This window comes from Xenopus tropicalis, chromosome 5 (assembly GCF_000004195.4).
Source record: "Xenopus tropicalis strain Nigerian chromosome 5, UCB_Xtro_10.0, whole genome shotgun sequence".
NCBI lineage: Eukaryota > Metazoa > Chordata > Amphibia > Anura > Pipidae > Xenopus > Xenopus tropicalis.
In genome coordinates, this window is record NC_030681.2 from 3128060 (window position 1) to 3144120 (window position 16061).

Genomic DNA, 16061 nt, shown 5'->3' on the forward strand with positions numbered 1-16061 from the left:
ATAGGACTAACAACACATTTGGGTGAATTAAAGGGTCATTTAAATTCTTCAATGATCATTATTTAGCCTAAAAGCCATGGCAACACTATGCATTCTGATTGGCAGCTAGCCCTGGGCCACCCTTTCTTTCCCAGAAACATATGTGGCACATAAAGAACCTCCCATCAAATAAGTGATTTCCTGCTCTTACCTGGAGCTTCAGCTCTCCCTTCTCCTGGGCTGCTCTCTTCCCCATGGTCACAAAGGGTAAGTGAATCCAATCTCCATCCAACACTTATCTAGCTATAGAGCTCTGATTCTCTGTACTTCCTGCTCCTGGGCTGCTCTCTTCCCCATGGTCACAAAGGGTAAGTTAATCCAATCTCCATCCAACACTTATCTAGCTATAGAGCTCTGATTCTCTGTACTTCCTGCTCCTGGGCTGCTCTCTTTCCCATGGTCAGACAGGAACCCCCCCCTGGGTAAGTGAATCCAATCTCCCCCCAGTACTTACCCAGTTACAGAGCTCTGATTCTCTGTACTTCCTGCTCCTGGGCTGCTCTCTTTCCCATGGTCAGACAGGAACCTCCCCCTGGGTAAGTGAATCCCATCTCCCCCCAGTACTTACCCAGGTACAGAGCTCTGATTTTCTGTACTTCCTGCTCCTGGGCTGTTCTCTTTCCCATGGTCAGACAGGACCCCCCCCCCCTTCCCTGGGTAAGTGAATCCAATCTCCCCCCAGTACTTACCCAGGTACAGAGCTCTGATTCTCTGTACTTCCTGCTCCTGGGCTGCTCTCTTTCCCATGGTCAGGCAGGAACCTCCCCCTGGGTAAGTGAATCCAATCTCCCCCCAGTACTTACCCAGGTACAGAGCTCTGATTCTCTGTACTTCCTGCTCCTGGGCTGCTCTCTTTCCCATGGTCAGGCAGGAACCCCCCCTGGGTAAGTGAATCCAATCTCCCCCCAGTACTTACCCAGGTACAGAGCTCTGATTCTCTGTACTTCCTGCTCCTGGGCTGCTCTCTTTCCCATGGTCAGACAGGAACCCCCCCCTGGGTAAGTGAATCCAATCTCCCCCCAGTACTTACCCAGGTACAGAGCTCTGATTCTCTGTACTTCCTGCTCCTGGGCTGCTCTCTTTCCCATGGTCAGACAGGACCCCCCCCCCTTCCCTGGGTAAGTGAATCCAATCTCCCCCCAGTACTTACCCAGGTACAGAGCTCTGATTCTCTGTACTTCCTGCTCCTGGGCTGCTCTCTTTCCCATGGTCAGGCAGGAACCTCCCCCTGGGTAAGTGAATCCAATCTCCCCCCAGTACTTACCCAGGTACAGAGCTCTGATTCTCTGTACTTCCTGCTCCTGGGCTGCTCTCTTTCCCATGGTCAGACAGGAACCCCCCCCTGGGTAAGTGAATCCAATCTCCCCCCAGTACTTACCCAGGTACAGAGCTCTGATTCTCTGTACTTCCTGCTCCTGGGCTGCTCTCTTTCCCATGGTCAGACAGGAACCCCCCCCTGGGTAAGTGAATCCAATCTCCCCCCAGTACTTACCCAGGTACAGAGCTCTGATTCTCTGTACTTCCTGCTCCTGGGCTGCTCTCTTTCCCATGGTCAGGCAGGAACCTCCCCCCCTGGGTAAGTGAATCCAATCTCCCCCCAGTACTTACCCAGGTACAGAGCTCTGATTCTCTGTACTTCCTGCTCCTGGGCTGCTCTCTTTCCCATGGTCAAGGGTAAATTCATCCAATCTCCCTCCAGCACTTATCTAGCTATAGAGCTCTGATACTTTCTGCTACTGGGCTGCTCTCTTTCCCATGGTCAGGAACAGTTGGGTTCCTTGAATGCGACCCTGCAAAATTTTTCAGGGGGTCTGGCATGCACCCCCAGCACTCCCTCAGTCCCCGCTGCCCACAGCTAACAAGTGAACAGGCAGTGAAGTTGGAACGATATTTATACACTGTACATATTATGATTAATGTAATAACAGGAGAGAAGGAGATTGGTTAGTGTGCCCTGTGCCCTTGGCATCAATGAGTTAAAAGGATATTTCTATACAGGGATCCATATAACGAGAGGAAATGATGAGTGCAACTCGTTGTGCTACGGGGGAACATAATGAATGAGGCTTTTTTATACATTGCCATTTAAATCTCATTTATTAGTGGGTCACACTGGTGTAACCGGCCGCGCTGGCAGTGATTTCCCAAGGGCGACGGATGATATTTATTGGGGGAATAAACACGTCCCGCAGGCTCAGTGCCCAGTTTGCCCTTGGCCTCAGGATTCAGGTCTCACTTTGCTGCACTGCTGCAGAGAGACAGGGATCATAATAGGGCAGGGGCAACCTAGAGAGTGATTAGGGGTACAAACGGTAGTGCGGGGCAGTTTGTAGCCTTGGGACCCCTGACTAACGGCCTCATCTGCTGCCCCACACCTGGAACTTAGAAGTAAAGCTCAAACCTCACAGCAGGAACATGAATAATAAATAACACTGGCGTTGCTATGGGACTTTATCTGGAATGAAGAGAGCAGAGAGGGCAAAGACAATGGGGGTAATTTATCAAAACTGGGCACATATGACTGTGGGCAGTAACCAATGGCAACCAATCAAACTGTTCAAATTAGTCTACCTGGAAAAAAAGCCAATCACTATGGGTTACTGCCCACAGGTAAATTTGCCCAATGTCAATAAGTGACCCCCCACTGCATTTGTGACTGCCCAAGGAAAGAGCTACAGGCAGCTATCCAGGTATGTGACTCCAGGGCCGCCACCAATGCTACCCCCTGGCCACCAATGCTACCCCCTGGCCACCAGCGCTACCCCCTGGCCACCAGCGCTACCCCCTGGCCACCAGCGCTACCCCCGGCCACCAATGCTACCCCCCGGCCACCAATGCTACCCCCCGGCCACCAGTGCTACCCCCCGGCCACCAGTGCTACCCCCCGGCCACCAGTGCTACCCCCCGGCCACCAATGCTACCCCCTGGCCACCAGTGCTACCCCCTGGCCACCAGTGCTACCCCCTGACCACCAGTGCTACCCCCCCGCCACCAATGCTACCCCCTGGCCACCAGTGCTACCCCCTGGCCACCAGTGCTACCCCCTGACCACCAGTGCTACCCCCTAGCCACCAGTGCTAACCCCCCGCCACCAATGCTACCCCCTGGCCACCAATGCTACCCCCTGGCCACCAATGCTACCCCCTGGCCACCAATGCTACCCCCTGGCCACCAATGCTACCCCCTGGCCACCAATGCTACCCCCTGGCCACAATGCTACCCCTGGCCACCAATGCTACCCCTGGCCACCAATGCTACCCCCTTACCACCAGTGCTACCCCCTAGCCACCAGTGCTAACCCCCCGCCACCAATGCTACCCCCTGGCCACCAATGCTACCCCCTAGCCACCAGTGCTACCCCCTGGCCACCAATGCTACCCCTAGCCACCAATGCTACCCCCTAGCCACCAGTGCTACCCCCTGGCCCCCAGTGCTACCCCCTGGCCACCAGTGCTACCCCCTGGCCCCCAATGCTACCCCCTGGCCCCCAGTGCTACCCCCTGGCCCCCAATGCTACCCCCTGGCCCCCAATGCTACCCCCTAGCCACCAACTGTTTAGTGCTCATGTCTGTGTGCCCTTTGTACCAATGAGGGGGGGCAGAAAATTTCGTTGTGAGGGGCCCCGTGATTTCTGATGGCGACTGTGCAAATACGCGGCACTGAAATTCCCAAGGTTTCATGTTACAATACAATTATTAATGTGTATTTATGATTGAATCTGTACATAAAGATGGCGGCAAACAGCGCATTTCCCATGACCCAGATCCCGGCGGTGTCGGCGCTGCTCCCCGGCACGGCGCTCTTTCTGGATACAAAACTCCAGCTCCGCCGAAATCAGGGAAATGTTCCGCTTTCCAATTAACCGCACCGGAGATGATCCGCCTGCGAGGCCGTACTATAACGAGCCTTTCCGCTCACTGAGGGGATTGTTACAGGGAAATGGGGAGCCGATAGCTCCATCAGCGAAGATACAAAGCCGTTACAGTGAGAGGCAACTGAGCCGCAATGATAGCAATTTCCTTTGTGCCGTCATTAGAGTGATTTGTCTTCTGTCACAACAGTCTCCGAGCCCATCCTCGTGCCGCCGTGCATTATGGGAAACGAGTCAATTAAACGTGTGAAACACTCACAAACTGACCTGTTGGGGAGACGTGGGTGTCGCACGTGGCTCCGGCTCTGATAAGCAATTATCTTGCTAATTATTGTATCATTCATTAAGGATAGAGGGTTACCCTATATTCCATTCTGGCAGCACTAATATCGCCGGAATATTGTATTTCTTTTATCTTCCATTTGTATTTGGTTCATGGGTTTATGTAAAAGGAACTGATCGTTTCTCCCTCTTACCCCTAGCAACGGAGTATGATGGTGACGGTGACAGACAGTAACTTGGAGACTCATTCTTGCCCATTGATTGGAGCATACCTGGTGCTCACCATGGGATCTCTTCTTTCCTGGATCTCTTTGCTAATGGGATCGCCCATGTCTGATTGCCAGATTGCTTCCAATGGGAACGCCCATAGTTGATGGCCAGATCACTTCCAATGGGAACGCCCATGGCTGGCTGCCAGATCACTTCCAATGGGAACGCCCATGGCTGATGGCCAGATCACTTCCAATGGGAACGCCCATGGCTGATGGCCAGATCACTTCCAATGGGAACGCCCATGGCTGATGGCCAGATCACTTCCAATGGGATCGCCCATGGCTGATTGCCCTGATTGCCAGCTCCACTGATGCCATTTCAGTCTACTCAGCCTGCCCCTACCCTCCCACCCTTCCTTCCAACACCATGCCCTGCTCCCATCATCTTTCCATACTATGCTCATCTTTCCATACTGTCTCCAACTTGACCTGCTCCCACCATCTTTCCATACTATGCTCATCTTTCCATACTGTCTCCAACTTGACCTACTCCCACCATCTTTCCATACTATGCTCATCTATCCATACTGTCTCCAACTTGACCTACTCCCACCATCTTTCCATACTATGCTCATCTATCCATACTGTCTCCAACTTGACCTATTCCCATCATCTTTCCATACTATGGTTATCTTTCCATACTGTCTCCAACTTGACCTACTCCCACCATCTTTCCATATTATGGCCATCTTGTCCTACTCTGTCCAACAGACTCCACCTTTCTCCACTGATTCCATTTCAGTCTACTCAGCCGGCCACTACCCTTCCTGCCTACCCCTTCTCTTGTGCAAGGCATGCGATTGCTCCAAGCCCAGGGATGTTGCACCTTCTAGAAACCCTTTTAGGAGATCTCCTAATGTACAAACAGACAGAACTCCTTGTCAGTGAGCAAAAGGAAATAATTAAGGAAATAATTAAACTTGAGAAGATAAAGATTCCCCACAGGAGCCCGTCGCTCATTTCTTGGCTGTTATTGGCCGCCCCGAATCATTGGCCGCCCCGCTAGGGAGAATTCTCTGCATCTCTCAGTGGGATATTGGAGATGAAACAACAATAATTACGGGATGTTTATTTCATTATGAAAATGTCACCAAACGCTCCTGATCCAATAGGATTCTGCGGCGCCATTACCATTCCGCTCAGGTCGGCAGTCGGTACATGATACGCTTTGTGCACCGGAACTGAACCGGGACTGGCCCGCGGCGCCGGGGAATAAGGACATTTACATACAGATGAGACTCACCATCAAAAACATTTTTTTTTTACTTTCATGCGATTTTACAAATTATTTCTTTTTTTCTTACCGTACCTCTCGCCTCATAAACCTGAAATTGTCATTTTATTAAACTCATCTTTTTATTTTCTTATTATCTCCCCAAGAGCAACGAAGTGAGACAAGAAGATATTTATGTGGTTGCGGCTGAACCACCCCCCCGACCCATTGGTACATTGGACGTAACTCCCATCAGCCCCGGCAGCTCGACTGTTAATGGGAGAATTATTGTATCCCTCACGCCTGCGGCATTTATGGGGCTGCGCATGCTGGAACGGGAAAATCTGCCGTATTTACTATGCTCTTCCCCCTTGTATCAAATGGGTTTATTTATGTTCTTGGATCTAATAAATAGAAAGTGCATTTGCCAGACATGTCCCATAAAAAAGCACCTGGCGCGTGTCTCTCTCTCTGCTCCCAGCAACGTGACAATAACAAATAGAAATTAAATCATATTCTTATAGAAAGTGCCAGGGTTGGGTAGAACTGAGTGTAAATACCTACATACCCCAACCTACAGCACTGTCGTGTAATGCTTCATAGCAGAATCAAGGAGAGATGTAGCCATTAAATGACTAGAATTTCCATAAACTGAGGGCTGTTCCTGCTGAATTGTGCTTAGTAAGGGAATCCTTATGTGCCATAGTTTTATGGTATCTCTCTGTACAGACTATGGGCAAACTTAGGGGGCTGTTCCTGCTGAATGGTGCTTAGTACAGGGGAATCCCTATGTGCCATAGTTTTATGGTATCTCTCTGTACAGGCTATGGGCAAACTTAGGGGGCTGTTCCTGCTGAATTGTGCTTAGTACAGGGGAATCCTTATGTGCCATAGTTTTATGGTATCTCTCTGTACAGGCTATGAGCAAACTTAGGGGGCTGTTCCTGCTGAATTGTGCTTAGTACAGGGGAATCCCTATGTGCCATAGTTTTATGGTATCTCTCTGTACAGGCTATGGGCAAACTTAGGGGGCTGTTCCTGCTGAATTGTGCTTAGTACAGGGGAATCCCTATGCTGCCATAGTTTTATGGTATCTCTCTGTACAGGCTATGAGCAAACTTAGGGGGCTGTTCCTGCTGAATTGTGCTTAGTACAGGGGAATCCCTATGTGCCATAGTTTTATGGTATCTCTCTGTACAGGCTATGAGCAAACTTAGGGGGCTGTTCCTGCTGAATTGTGCTTAGTACAGGGGAATCCCTATGTGCCATAGTTTTATGGTATCTCTCTGTACAGACTATGGGCAAACTTAGGGGGCTGTTCCTGCTGAATTGTGCTTAGTACAGGGGAATCCCTATGTGCCATAGTTTTATGGTATCTCTCTGTACAGACTATGGGCAAACTTAGGGGGCTGTTCCTGCTGAATTGTGCTTAGTACAGGGGAATCCCTATGTGCCATAGTTTTATGGTATCTCTCTGTACAGGCTATGGGCAAACTTAGGGGGCTGTTCCTGCTGAATTGTGCTTAGTACAGGGGAATCCTTATGTGCCATAGTTTTATGGTATCTCTCTGTACAGGCTATGAGCAAACTTAGGGGGCTGTTCCTGCTGAATTGTGCTTAGTACAGGGGAATCCCTATGTGCCATAGTTTTATGGTATCTCTCTGTACAGGCTATGGGCAAACTTAGGGGGCTGTTCCTGCTGAATTGTGCTTAGTACAGGGGAATCCCTATGCTGCCATAGTTTTATGGTATCTCTCTGTACAGGCTATGAGCAAACTTAGGGGGCTGTTCCTGCTGAATTGTGCTTAGTACAGGGGAATCCCTATGTGCCATAGTTTTATGGTATCTCTCTGTACAGGCTATGAGCAAACTTAGGGGGCTGTTCCTGCTGAATTGTGCTTAGTACAGGGGAATCCCTATGTGCCATAGTTTTATGGTATCTCTCTGTACAGACTATGGGCAAACTTAGGGGGCTGTTCCTGCTGAATTGTGCTTAGTACAGGGGAATCCCTATGTGCCATAGTTTTATGGTATCTCTCTGTACAGACTATGGGCAAACTTAGGGGGCTGTTCCTGCTGAATTGTGCTTAGTACAGGGGAATCCCTATGTGCCATAGTTTTATGGTATCTCTCTGTACAGGCTATGGGCAAACTTAGGGGGCTGTTCCTGCTGAATTGTGCTTAGTACAGGGGAATCCCTATGTGCCATAGTTTTAGGGTATCTCTCTGTACAGGCTATGGGCAAACTTGGGGGGCTGTTCCTGCTGAATTGTGCTTAGTACAGGGGAATCCCTATGTGCCATAGTTTTATGGTATCTCTCTGTACAGGCTATGGGCAAACTTGGGGGGCTGTTCCTGCTGAATTGTGCTTAGTACAGGGGAATCCCTATGTGCCATAGTTTTAGGGTATCTCTCTGTACAGGCTATGGGCAAACTTAGGGGGCTGTTCCTGCTGAATTGTGCTTAGTACAGGGGAATCCCTATGTGCCATAGTTTTATGGTATCTCTCTGTACAGGCTATGAGCAAACTTAGGGGGCTGTTCCTGCTGAATTGGGTAAGTACATAACATTTAGTGCCCCACAGTGATTTCACCTTTTCTTCTCATTAAGAGATGAGAGGAGGGAGGTGACTGCCCTGTAGAGCTTACAATCTAAGCAGTGGGAAGCAGGAGTTACATCGTCCCCACATCCCACGGGAGTGAAACACCTTGAAATGAAAGCGAATGAGTTTAATGACGCCGACGCGGCTTTTGTTCCGCGGATAAAGATGAAAGCGGTGATTGTGTCGTTCCTGCGCATATTTCTATATTGATATTTATGGTTCCGTAACCAAGGGCGACGGCTCCAGTTTACAAGGTGAGGGAATTTATTTCAATGAAAACACATTGATCTGATTCTATGAGTTTCGCCGGATACAGACGGAATCGGGTCGGGGTGGATCCGAGCTCAGAACTATCATTTAGAGTGAGAGGGGGGGCATGAAAGCAGCAGGAATGGGGGTTCCATTGCCCTTTAGGGGTCACTGCTTAGAACTTACACTAAATACTGAGCCCTAATGATTGGCTCCCAGCCAGAGACACGCCCCCACCCCAGAAGCCCCGCCCAGTAACTATACAAATATGCGAATGGATGATTGCCCCCTTAGTTGCCCCTGAATACATGAATAGATATGGGTCTCATTAGGGCGACGCATTCGCCGCTGATTGGGACAAACCGCGTTTACTCAGACGCTGAAGGTCGAAGAGACGCAGCCCCTATTCGCTGCCAAAGAAAAGTTTATCATATTAACGAGCATTGGTGGAGGCTGGTAATTAACTTTTCAGACTTTGATTAATTGCCCAACACAATACCTTGCTGGATTTATTTCCTTTGACCTTTGCTGAGAAATAAAGTTGGGGGTAAAATTCAGGGCTGTTTGGGGCAGTCGTCATCCGTGCAGTTTGCTTTCCCTTTATTCTGGGTGTATCCGGGGCTCAGTCCCGTAGGGGGGAACCAACGTTATTGGGGTTTCTCTATGGGGACTGCAACCCAAGTTTCACAAATACAAAGAACATTTCTACCACCTTTCAGCTCTTACTGAACTACAACTGCCCCTAAATGCACCCAGGGAACTGATACCCGCGCTGCTTCCTACCAACTGCCCCTGCTTATGGAACTTGTGGACAAGATGGAGACAGTAGGGCAAGATGGAGACAGTAGGGCAAGATGGGGACAGTAGTGCAAGATGGGGACAGTAGGGCAAGATGGGGACAGTAGGGCAAGATGGAGACAGTAGGGCAAGATGGAGACAGTAGGGCAAGATGGAGACAGTAGGGCAAGATGGGGACAGTAGGGCAAGATGGGGACAGTAGGGCAAGATGGAGACAGTAGGGCAAGATGGAGACGGTAGGGCAAGATGGAGACGGTAGGGCAAGATGGAGACGGTAGGGCAAGATGGAGACGGTAGGGCAAGATGGAGACAGTAGGGCAACATGGAGACAGTAGGGCAAGATGGGGACAGTAGGGCAAGATGGAGACAGTAGGGCAAGATGGAGACAGTAGGGCAAGATGGAGACAGTAGGGCAAGATGGAGACAGTAGGGCAAGATGGAGACAGCAGGGCAAGATGGGGACAGCAGGGCAAGATGGGGACAGCAGGACAAGATGGAGACAGTAGGGCAAGATGGAGACAGTAGGACAAGATGGAGACAGTAGGGCAAGATGGAGACAGTAGAACAAGATGGGGACAGCAGGGCAAGATGGGGACAGCAGGGCAAGATGGGGACAGCAGGACAAGATGGAGACAGTAGGGCAAGATGGAGACAGTAGGACAAGATGGAGACAGTAGGGCAAAATGGAGACAGTAGGGCAAGATGGAGACAGCAGGACAAGATGGAGACAGTAGAACAAGATGGAGACAGCAGGGCAAGATGGAGACAGCAGGGCAAGATGGAGACAGCAGGGCAAGATGGAGACAGCAGGGCAAGACGGAGAGAGTAGGGCAAGATGGAGACAGTAGGACAAGATAGAGGCAGCAGGGCACGATGGAGACAGCAGGGCAAGATGGAGACATGATCATAAATAAAAATAATCTTCTCCTTTCACTTTTCACTTTCACTGGTGTTCAGTTAAAAATGGTCCCAGCCAATAAAATCTGGACCTTATTCAAACCAACAGAAAGAGAAAGGAGGCAGGGAGGCTGGTATGAGAGGTGGGCACTCCTGGCACAGTAAAACCCGGAGCCTGGACCCAGTCAGCCCCAGATAGAACAAGTCCCTTTATTCAATGTGAGCGGTGGCTCGGTTATTACCCAATCTCCGATGGTTTGTGGGCCGGAGAGACGCGCACTTGGCGCCGTATAAATCTGCAGTTTGTTTGCTCACGGGAACAGCCACCCACTGATCTGAGTTTAATGGGATTCTGGGCGGCCATTGATCACGCGCGGAGGTGCAACGCGGAAGGTCCCAGTAAATTGCCTACAAGACAAAGCTGCCACCGAGCAGAGGGGGGCAAATAATTGATGGTTGGAGCAGATTAAAGGAACTGCAGTGTCTACAGTTTGGTGCCAAACGGGGGCCCATAATCCATCTGGGTGCCAAAGCCTCGTGCCGCTCGGTGCTACAGAGCCAGGGGGCACAGACAAATGTGTCACAGTATGGGGGGGGCAGTTTGGTGCCAAACGGGGGCCCATAATCCATCTGGGTGCCAAAGCCTCGTGCCGCTCGGTGCTACAGAGCCAGGGGGCACAGACAAATGTGCCACAGTATGAGGGGGCAGTTTGGTGCCAAACGGGGGCCCATAATCCATCTGGGTGCCAAAGCCTCGTGCCGCTCGGTGCTACAGAGCCAGGGGGCACAGACAAATGTGCCACAGTATGAGGGGGCAGTTTGGTGCCAAACGGGGGCCCATAATCCATCTGGGTGCCAAAGCCTCAAGCCGCTCGGTGCTACAGAGCCAGGGGGCACAGACAAATGTGTCACAGTATGGGGGGGGCAGCTTGGTGCCAAACGGGGGCCCATAATCCATCTGGGTGCCAAAGCCTCGTGCCGCTCGGTGCTACAGAGCCAGGGGGCACAGACATATGTTTCACAGTATGGGGGGGGCAGCTTGGTGCCAAACGGGGGCCCATAATCCATCTGGGTGCCAAAGCCTCGTGCCGCTCGGTGCTACAGAGCCAGGGGGCACAGACAAATGTGCCACAGTATGAGGGGGCAGTTTGGTGCCAAACGGGGGCCCATAATCCATCTGGGTGCCAAAGCCTCGTGCCGCTCGGTGCTACAGAGCCAGGGGGCACAGACAAATGTGTCACAGTATGGGGGGGGCAGCTTGGTGCCAAACGGGGGCCCATAATCCATCTGGGTGCCAAAGCCTCGTGCCGCTCGGTGCTACAGAGCCAGGGGGCACAGACAAATGTGCCACAGTATGGGGGGGCAGCTTAGTGCCAAACGGGGGCCCATAATCCATCTGGGTGCCAAAGCCTCGTGCCGCTCGGTGCTACAGAGCCAGGGGGCACAGACAAATGTGTCACAGTATGGGGGGGCAGCTTAGTGCCAAACGGGGGCCCATAATCCATCTGGGTGCCAAAGCCTCGTGCCGCTCGGTGCTACAGAGCCAGGGGGCACAGACAAATGTGCCACAGTATGGGGGGGCAGCTTAGTGCCAAACGGGGGCCCATAATCCATCTGGGTGCCAAAGCCTTAAGCCGCTCGGTGCTACAGAGCCAGGGGGCACAGACAAATGTGCCACAGTATGGGGGGGCAGTTTGGTGCCAAACGGGGGCCCATAATCCATCTGGGTGCCAAAGCCTTAAGCCGCTCGGTGCTACAGAGCCAGGGGGCACAGACAATGTGCCACAGTATGAGGGGGCAGCTTAGTGCCCAGTTACAGCACTGCTGGCTGGAGAGACCTGAGACTGATGAAAGTGAGACGTTTGGGTAGAGCTGCTGCAGTTTCAGATAGAGTTTTAGTAAAGTACAAAAGGGAAGGATAAATTAAAGAAAGAGACGGCCCCCGGGGGGCTGAAGTATCTCGGGGTGCGGGGGGCAAAGTATCTGTTCAATAAAGAGAAGATCAATCCATGAACGATGTTCTACCTGAAGACCATGACCCCTTGTTCTTGGCTCCCCTTCTCTTCTGCCCAAAGTCTCAATTGTTCTACTGAGACCCATTTGTCTTCCTGATGTCTCGGCCCAGAACATCTTTCTTCCCCAATTTCCCCCTCTGGAGCCCTCAGTCTTTTTATGGCCGCTCTTTACTGTGGCCCCAAGGTTGGCTTTCTGGCTTGGCGGGAGGGGCCCCCCACGTGGCTACGAGGGAAGGAGCTAAGGGACTGACGGCTCAATATATATACGTTCATCCTGAGAGCAATGAACTGAGCTTATGTTGGACATGCGGTTTTGGTTCTGTCCAAACATTTTTGGTTGTAAAGGGGAAGTAAAGGCTGCAATAAGATATGGTCATAAATGTAGTATTTTATATACTGTACTCACTGTACCAGCTGCTCTATAACAGTAATGATCCAGGGTTTCACAGTTGCCCCCAGCAGCCCCCCATCTTGGGTCTTGTCAGGGGCACTGCACGTGCTCAGTGGGCTGCTCCTGAGAAGCTGAGCTTAGGGGGCATCTCCAGGGGCACAGATCTTCCCTGCTAATGTCTGGGGCAGGTATAACAGCCCAGAATAATGTGCAGGGTTTCTAGCCCAGGGCTGGAACTAGGGGGGGGCAGAAGAAGCACCGGTGGGGGGGGGTACAAAAACCCAAACACAAAGTGCATTATTTCTTCCCTAATTCTTTGTTAGGCTTTAGTTCCCCTTTATAGGAAGCAATGCTAATGGCAATAAGTTATTTGTTTCTATCTCTCCCCTTTAAATCCGCGCTGTCGCTGATCTGAGAGGGACGAGAGATTTATTACCCACGCTCCCCTCTGGGGCAGGAGGAATAAACATCAAGCTCAGTATAATGAGCCCACCCTCCCTGTGCTGTGCTGCCTGTGCTCTCCGGCCGGGTTACTAGGGGAGCATTGATTATAGAAATGAATGAGAATAACAAGAAATAAAAGAACCGGCGGCACATGTATGTAAAGCAAGGCAGCACTGCCGAAGTAAAAACAGTCCCACATCCTTACATCTCCTGCCGTAAAGCAAGGCAGCACTGCCGAAGTAAAGACAGTCATGTATCCTTACACCTCCTGCCATAAAGCAAGGCAGCACTGCCGAAGTAAAGACAGTCATGTATCCTTACACCTCCTGCCGTAAAGCAAGGCGGCACTGCCGAAGTAAAGACAGTCATGTATCCTTACACCTCCTGCCATAAAGCAAGGCGGCACTGCCGAAGTAAAGACAGTCAGGTATCCTTACACCTCCTGCCGTAAAGCAAGGCAGCACTGCCAAAGTAAAGACAGTCACATATCCTTACACCTCCTGCCGTAAAGCAAGGCAGCACTGCCGAAGTAAAGACAGTCACGTGTCCTTACACCTCCTGCCGTAAAGCAAGGCAGTACTGCCGAAGTAATGACAGTCAGGTATCCTTACACCTCCTGCCGTAAAGCAAGGCAGCACTGCCGAAGTAATGACAGTCAGGTATCCTTACACCTCCTGCCGTAAAGCAAGGCGGCACTGCCGAAGTAAAGACAGACACACACTTTTACACCTCCTGCCGTAAATCAAGGCAGCACTGCCGAAGTAAAGACAGTCACACATCCTTACACCTCCTGCCGTAAAGCAAGGCAGCACTGCCGAAGTAAAGACAGTCACACATCCTTACACCTCCTGCCGTAAAGCAAGGCAGCACTGCCGAAGTAAAGACAGTCACATATCCTTACACCTCCTTCTGTAAAGCAAGGCAGCACTGCCGAAGTAAAGACAGACACACACTTTTACACCTCCTGCCGTAAATCAAGGCAGCACTGCCGAAGTAAAGACAGTCACACATCCTTACACCTCCTGCCGTAAAGCAAGGCAGCACTGCCGAAGTAAAAACAGTCACATATCCTTACACCTCCTTCTGTAAAGCAAGGCAGCACTGCCGAAGTAAAGACAGACACACACTTTTACACCTCCTGCCGTAAATCAAGGCAGCACTGCCGAAGTAAAGACAGTCACACATCCTTACACCTCCTGCCGTAAAGCAAGGCAGCACTGCCGAAGTAAAGACAGTCACACATCCTTACACCTCCTGCCGTAAAGCAAGGCAGCACTGCCGAAGTAAAGACAGTTACATAGCCTTACACCTCCTGCCGTAAAGCAAGGCAGCACTGCCGAAGTAAAGACAGTTACATAGCCTTACACCTCCTGCCGTAAAGCAAGGCAGCACTGCCGAAGTAAAGACATGTCCCTATGAGTGACCCCAATTATGTAGCTATTAGAGACCCCTTATGTGCCATGACAGACTTCCCACTGCAAAGCTTCCAAGACAGACTTCCCACTATGTCTCTTTGAGAGACCTCTGCTTTGTCCCCATGAGAGACCCCTGTTATGTACCTGTCAGACCCCTGCTACGTATTTATGCGAGACCCTTGGCTGTGTCCCTATGGGAGACCCCTGCCCCTCTGCTCTTTGCCTGGGAGACACAGGCTGTTGCCCATAATGAGCCCCAGACAGTTGGGGCAAGTGCACAACACTGCCATCTGCTGCTGGAAAAGGAGCAGCGCAGTTACAATTAACAAAGTGACAGCGGAACCCCAGTGACACAAAGTAACATTCCTGTTCCCTGCAGTGTTTGTCTCATTAATGTACTGAGTCACAATCATGTCACTGAGTGATGTCTCTTTGGTATCTGGGCTGCCTGCCATTAGCAACATCCCTGTCTGTACTGACGCAGTAACGAGCCTTCTACCCTTGTCCTATTGCATTTGTGTCCCCTTTATCATTAACTGTTACTTATTTTCTCTGACTGTCTCTATCTTCTCCCACTGTCTCTATCTTCTCCCACTGTCTCCATCTTCTCCCACTGTCTCCATCTTCTCCCACTGTCTCTATCTTCTCCTACTGTCTCCATCTTGCCCTACTGTCTCCATCTTGCCCTACTGTCTCCATCTTGCCCTACTGTCTCCATCTTGCCCTACTGTCTCCATCTTCTCCCACTGTCTCCATCTTCTCCCACTGTCTCTATCTTCTCCTACTGTCTCCATCTTGCCCCACTGTCTCGATCTTCTACTGTCTCCATCTTGCCCTACTGTCTCCATCTTGCCCTACTGTCTCCATCTTGCCCTACTGTCTCCATCTTGCCCTACTGTCTCCATCTTGCCCTACTGTCTCCATCTTGCCCTACTGTCTCCATCTTGCCCTACTGTCTCCATCTTGTCCTACTGTCTAAATCTTGCCCTACTGTCTCCATCTTGCCCTACTGTCTCCATCTTGTCCTACTGTCTCCATCTTGTCCTACTGTCTCCACCTTGCTCTGCTGTCTCCATGTATTCTATCTATCACATACTGTATACAGTATCTATCTATCTATCTATCTATCTATCTATCTATCTATCTATCTATCACATATACAGTATCTATCTATCTATCTGTCTGTCTGTCTGTCTGTCTATCTGTCTATCTATCACATATACAGTATCTATCTATCTTTCTATGTATCTGTCTATGTATTATCTATCTATCATCTATCTATCATCTATCTATCTCATCTATCTATCTATCTATCTAGTCTATCTATCTGTCTATCTATTAAGACCAACTGATACAGTAGAGTTTCGTACAATTATTATGCATTATGTACATTTTAAAGGGGAACTTTCCCTTCACAGCTCTTTGCTTAATTAACAGTGCCCTACTACAGTGCTGGTTCTCCGGCTGCGCTGGAACTGCAACTCCCAGCATCCCCTGAGATCTGGCTTTGAGGAGCACCAGTACCATATCCCTATGACTTCTTTCTGTAACACTTTAGTGTCAGCCTGAATG

General features: G+C 50.5%; 1 protein-coding gene across 1 annotated transcript in view; it reads right to left on the minus strand.

The window, feature by feature from the left end:
• glp1r (glucagon like peptide 1 receptor) overlaps positions 1–235 on the minus strand; it is a 99679-nt gene extending 99444 nt beyond the window's left edge. The window contains exon 1 of the mRNA XM_031902204.1: positions 191–235. Within this exon, the coding sequence (XP_031758064.1) occupies positions 191–235 (45 nt within the window). The remainder of the gene's footprint in view (positions 1–190) is intronic.
• Between the last annotated feature and the right edge of the window lie 15826 nt (positions 236–16061).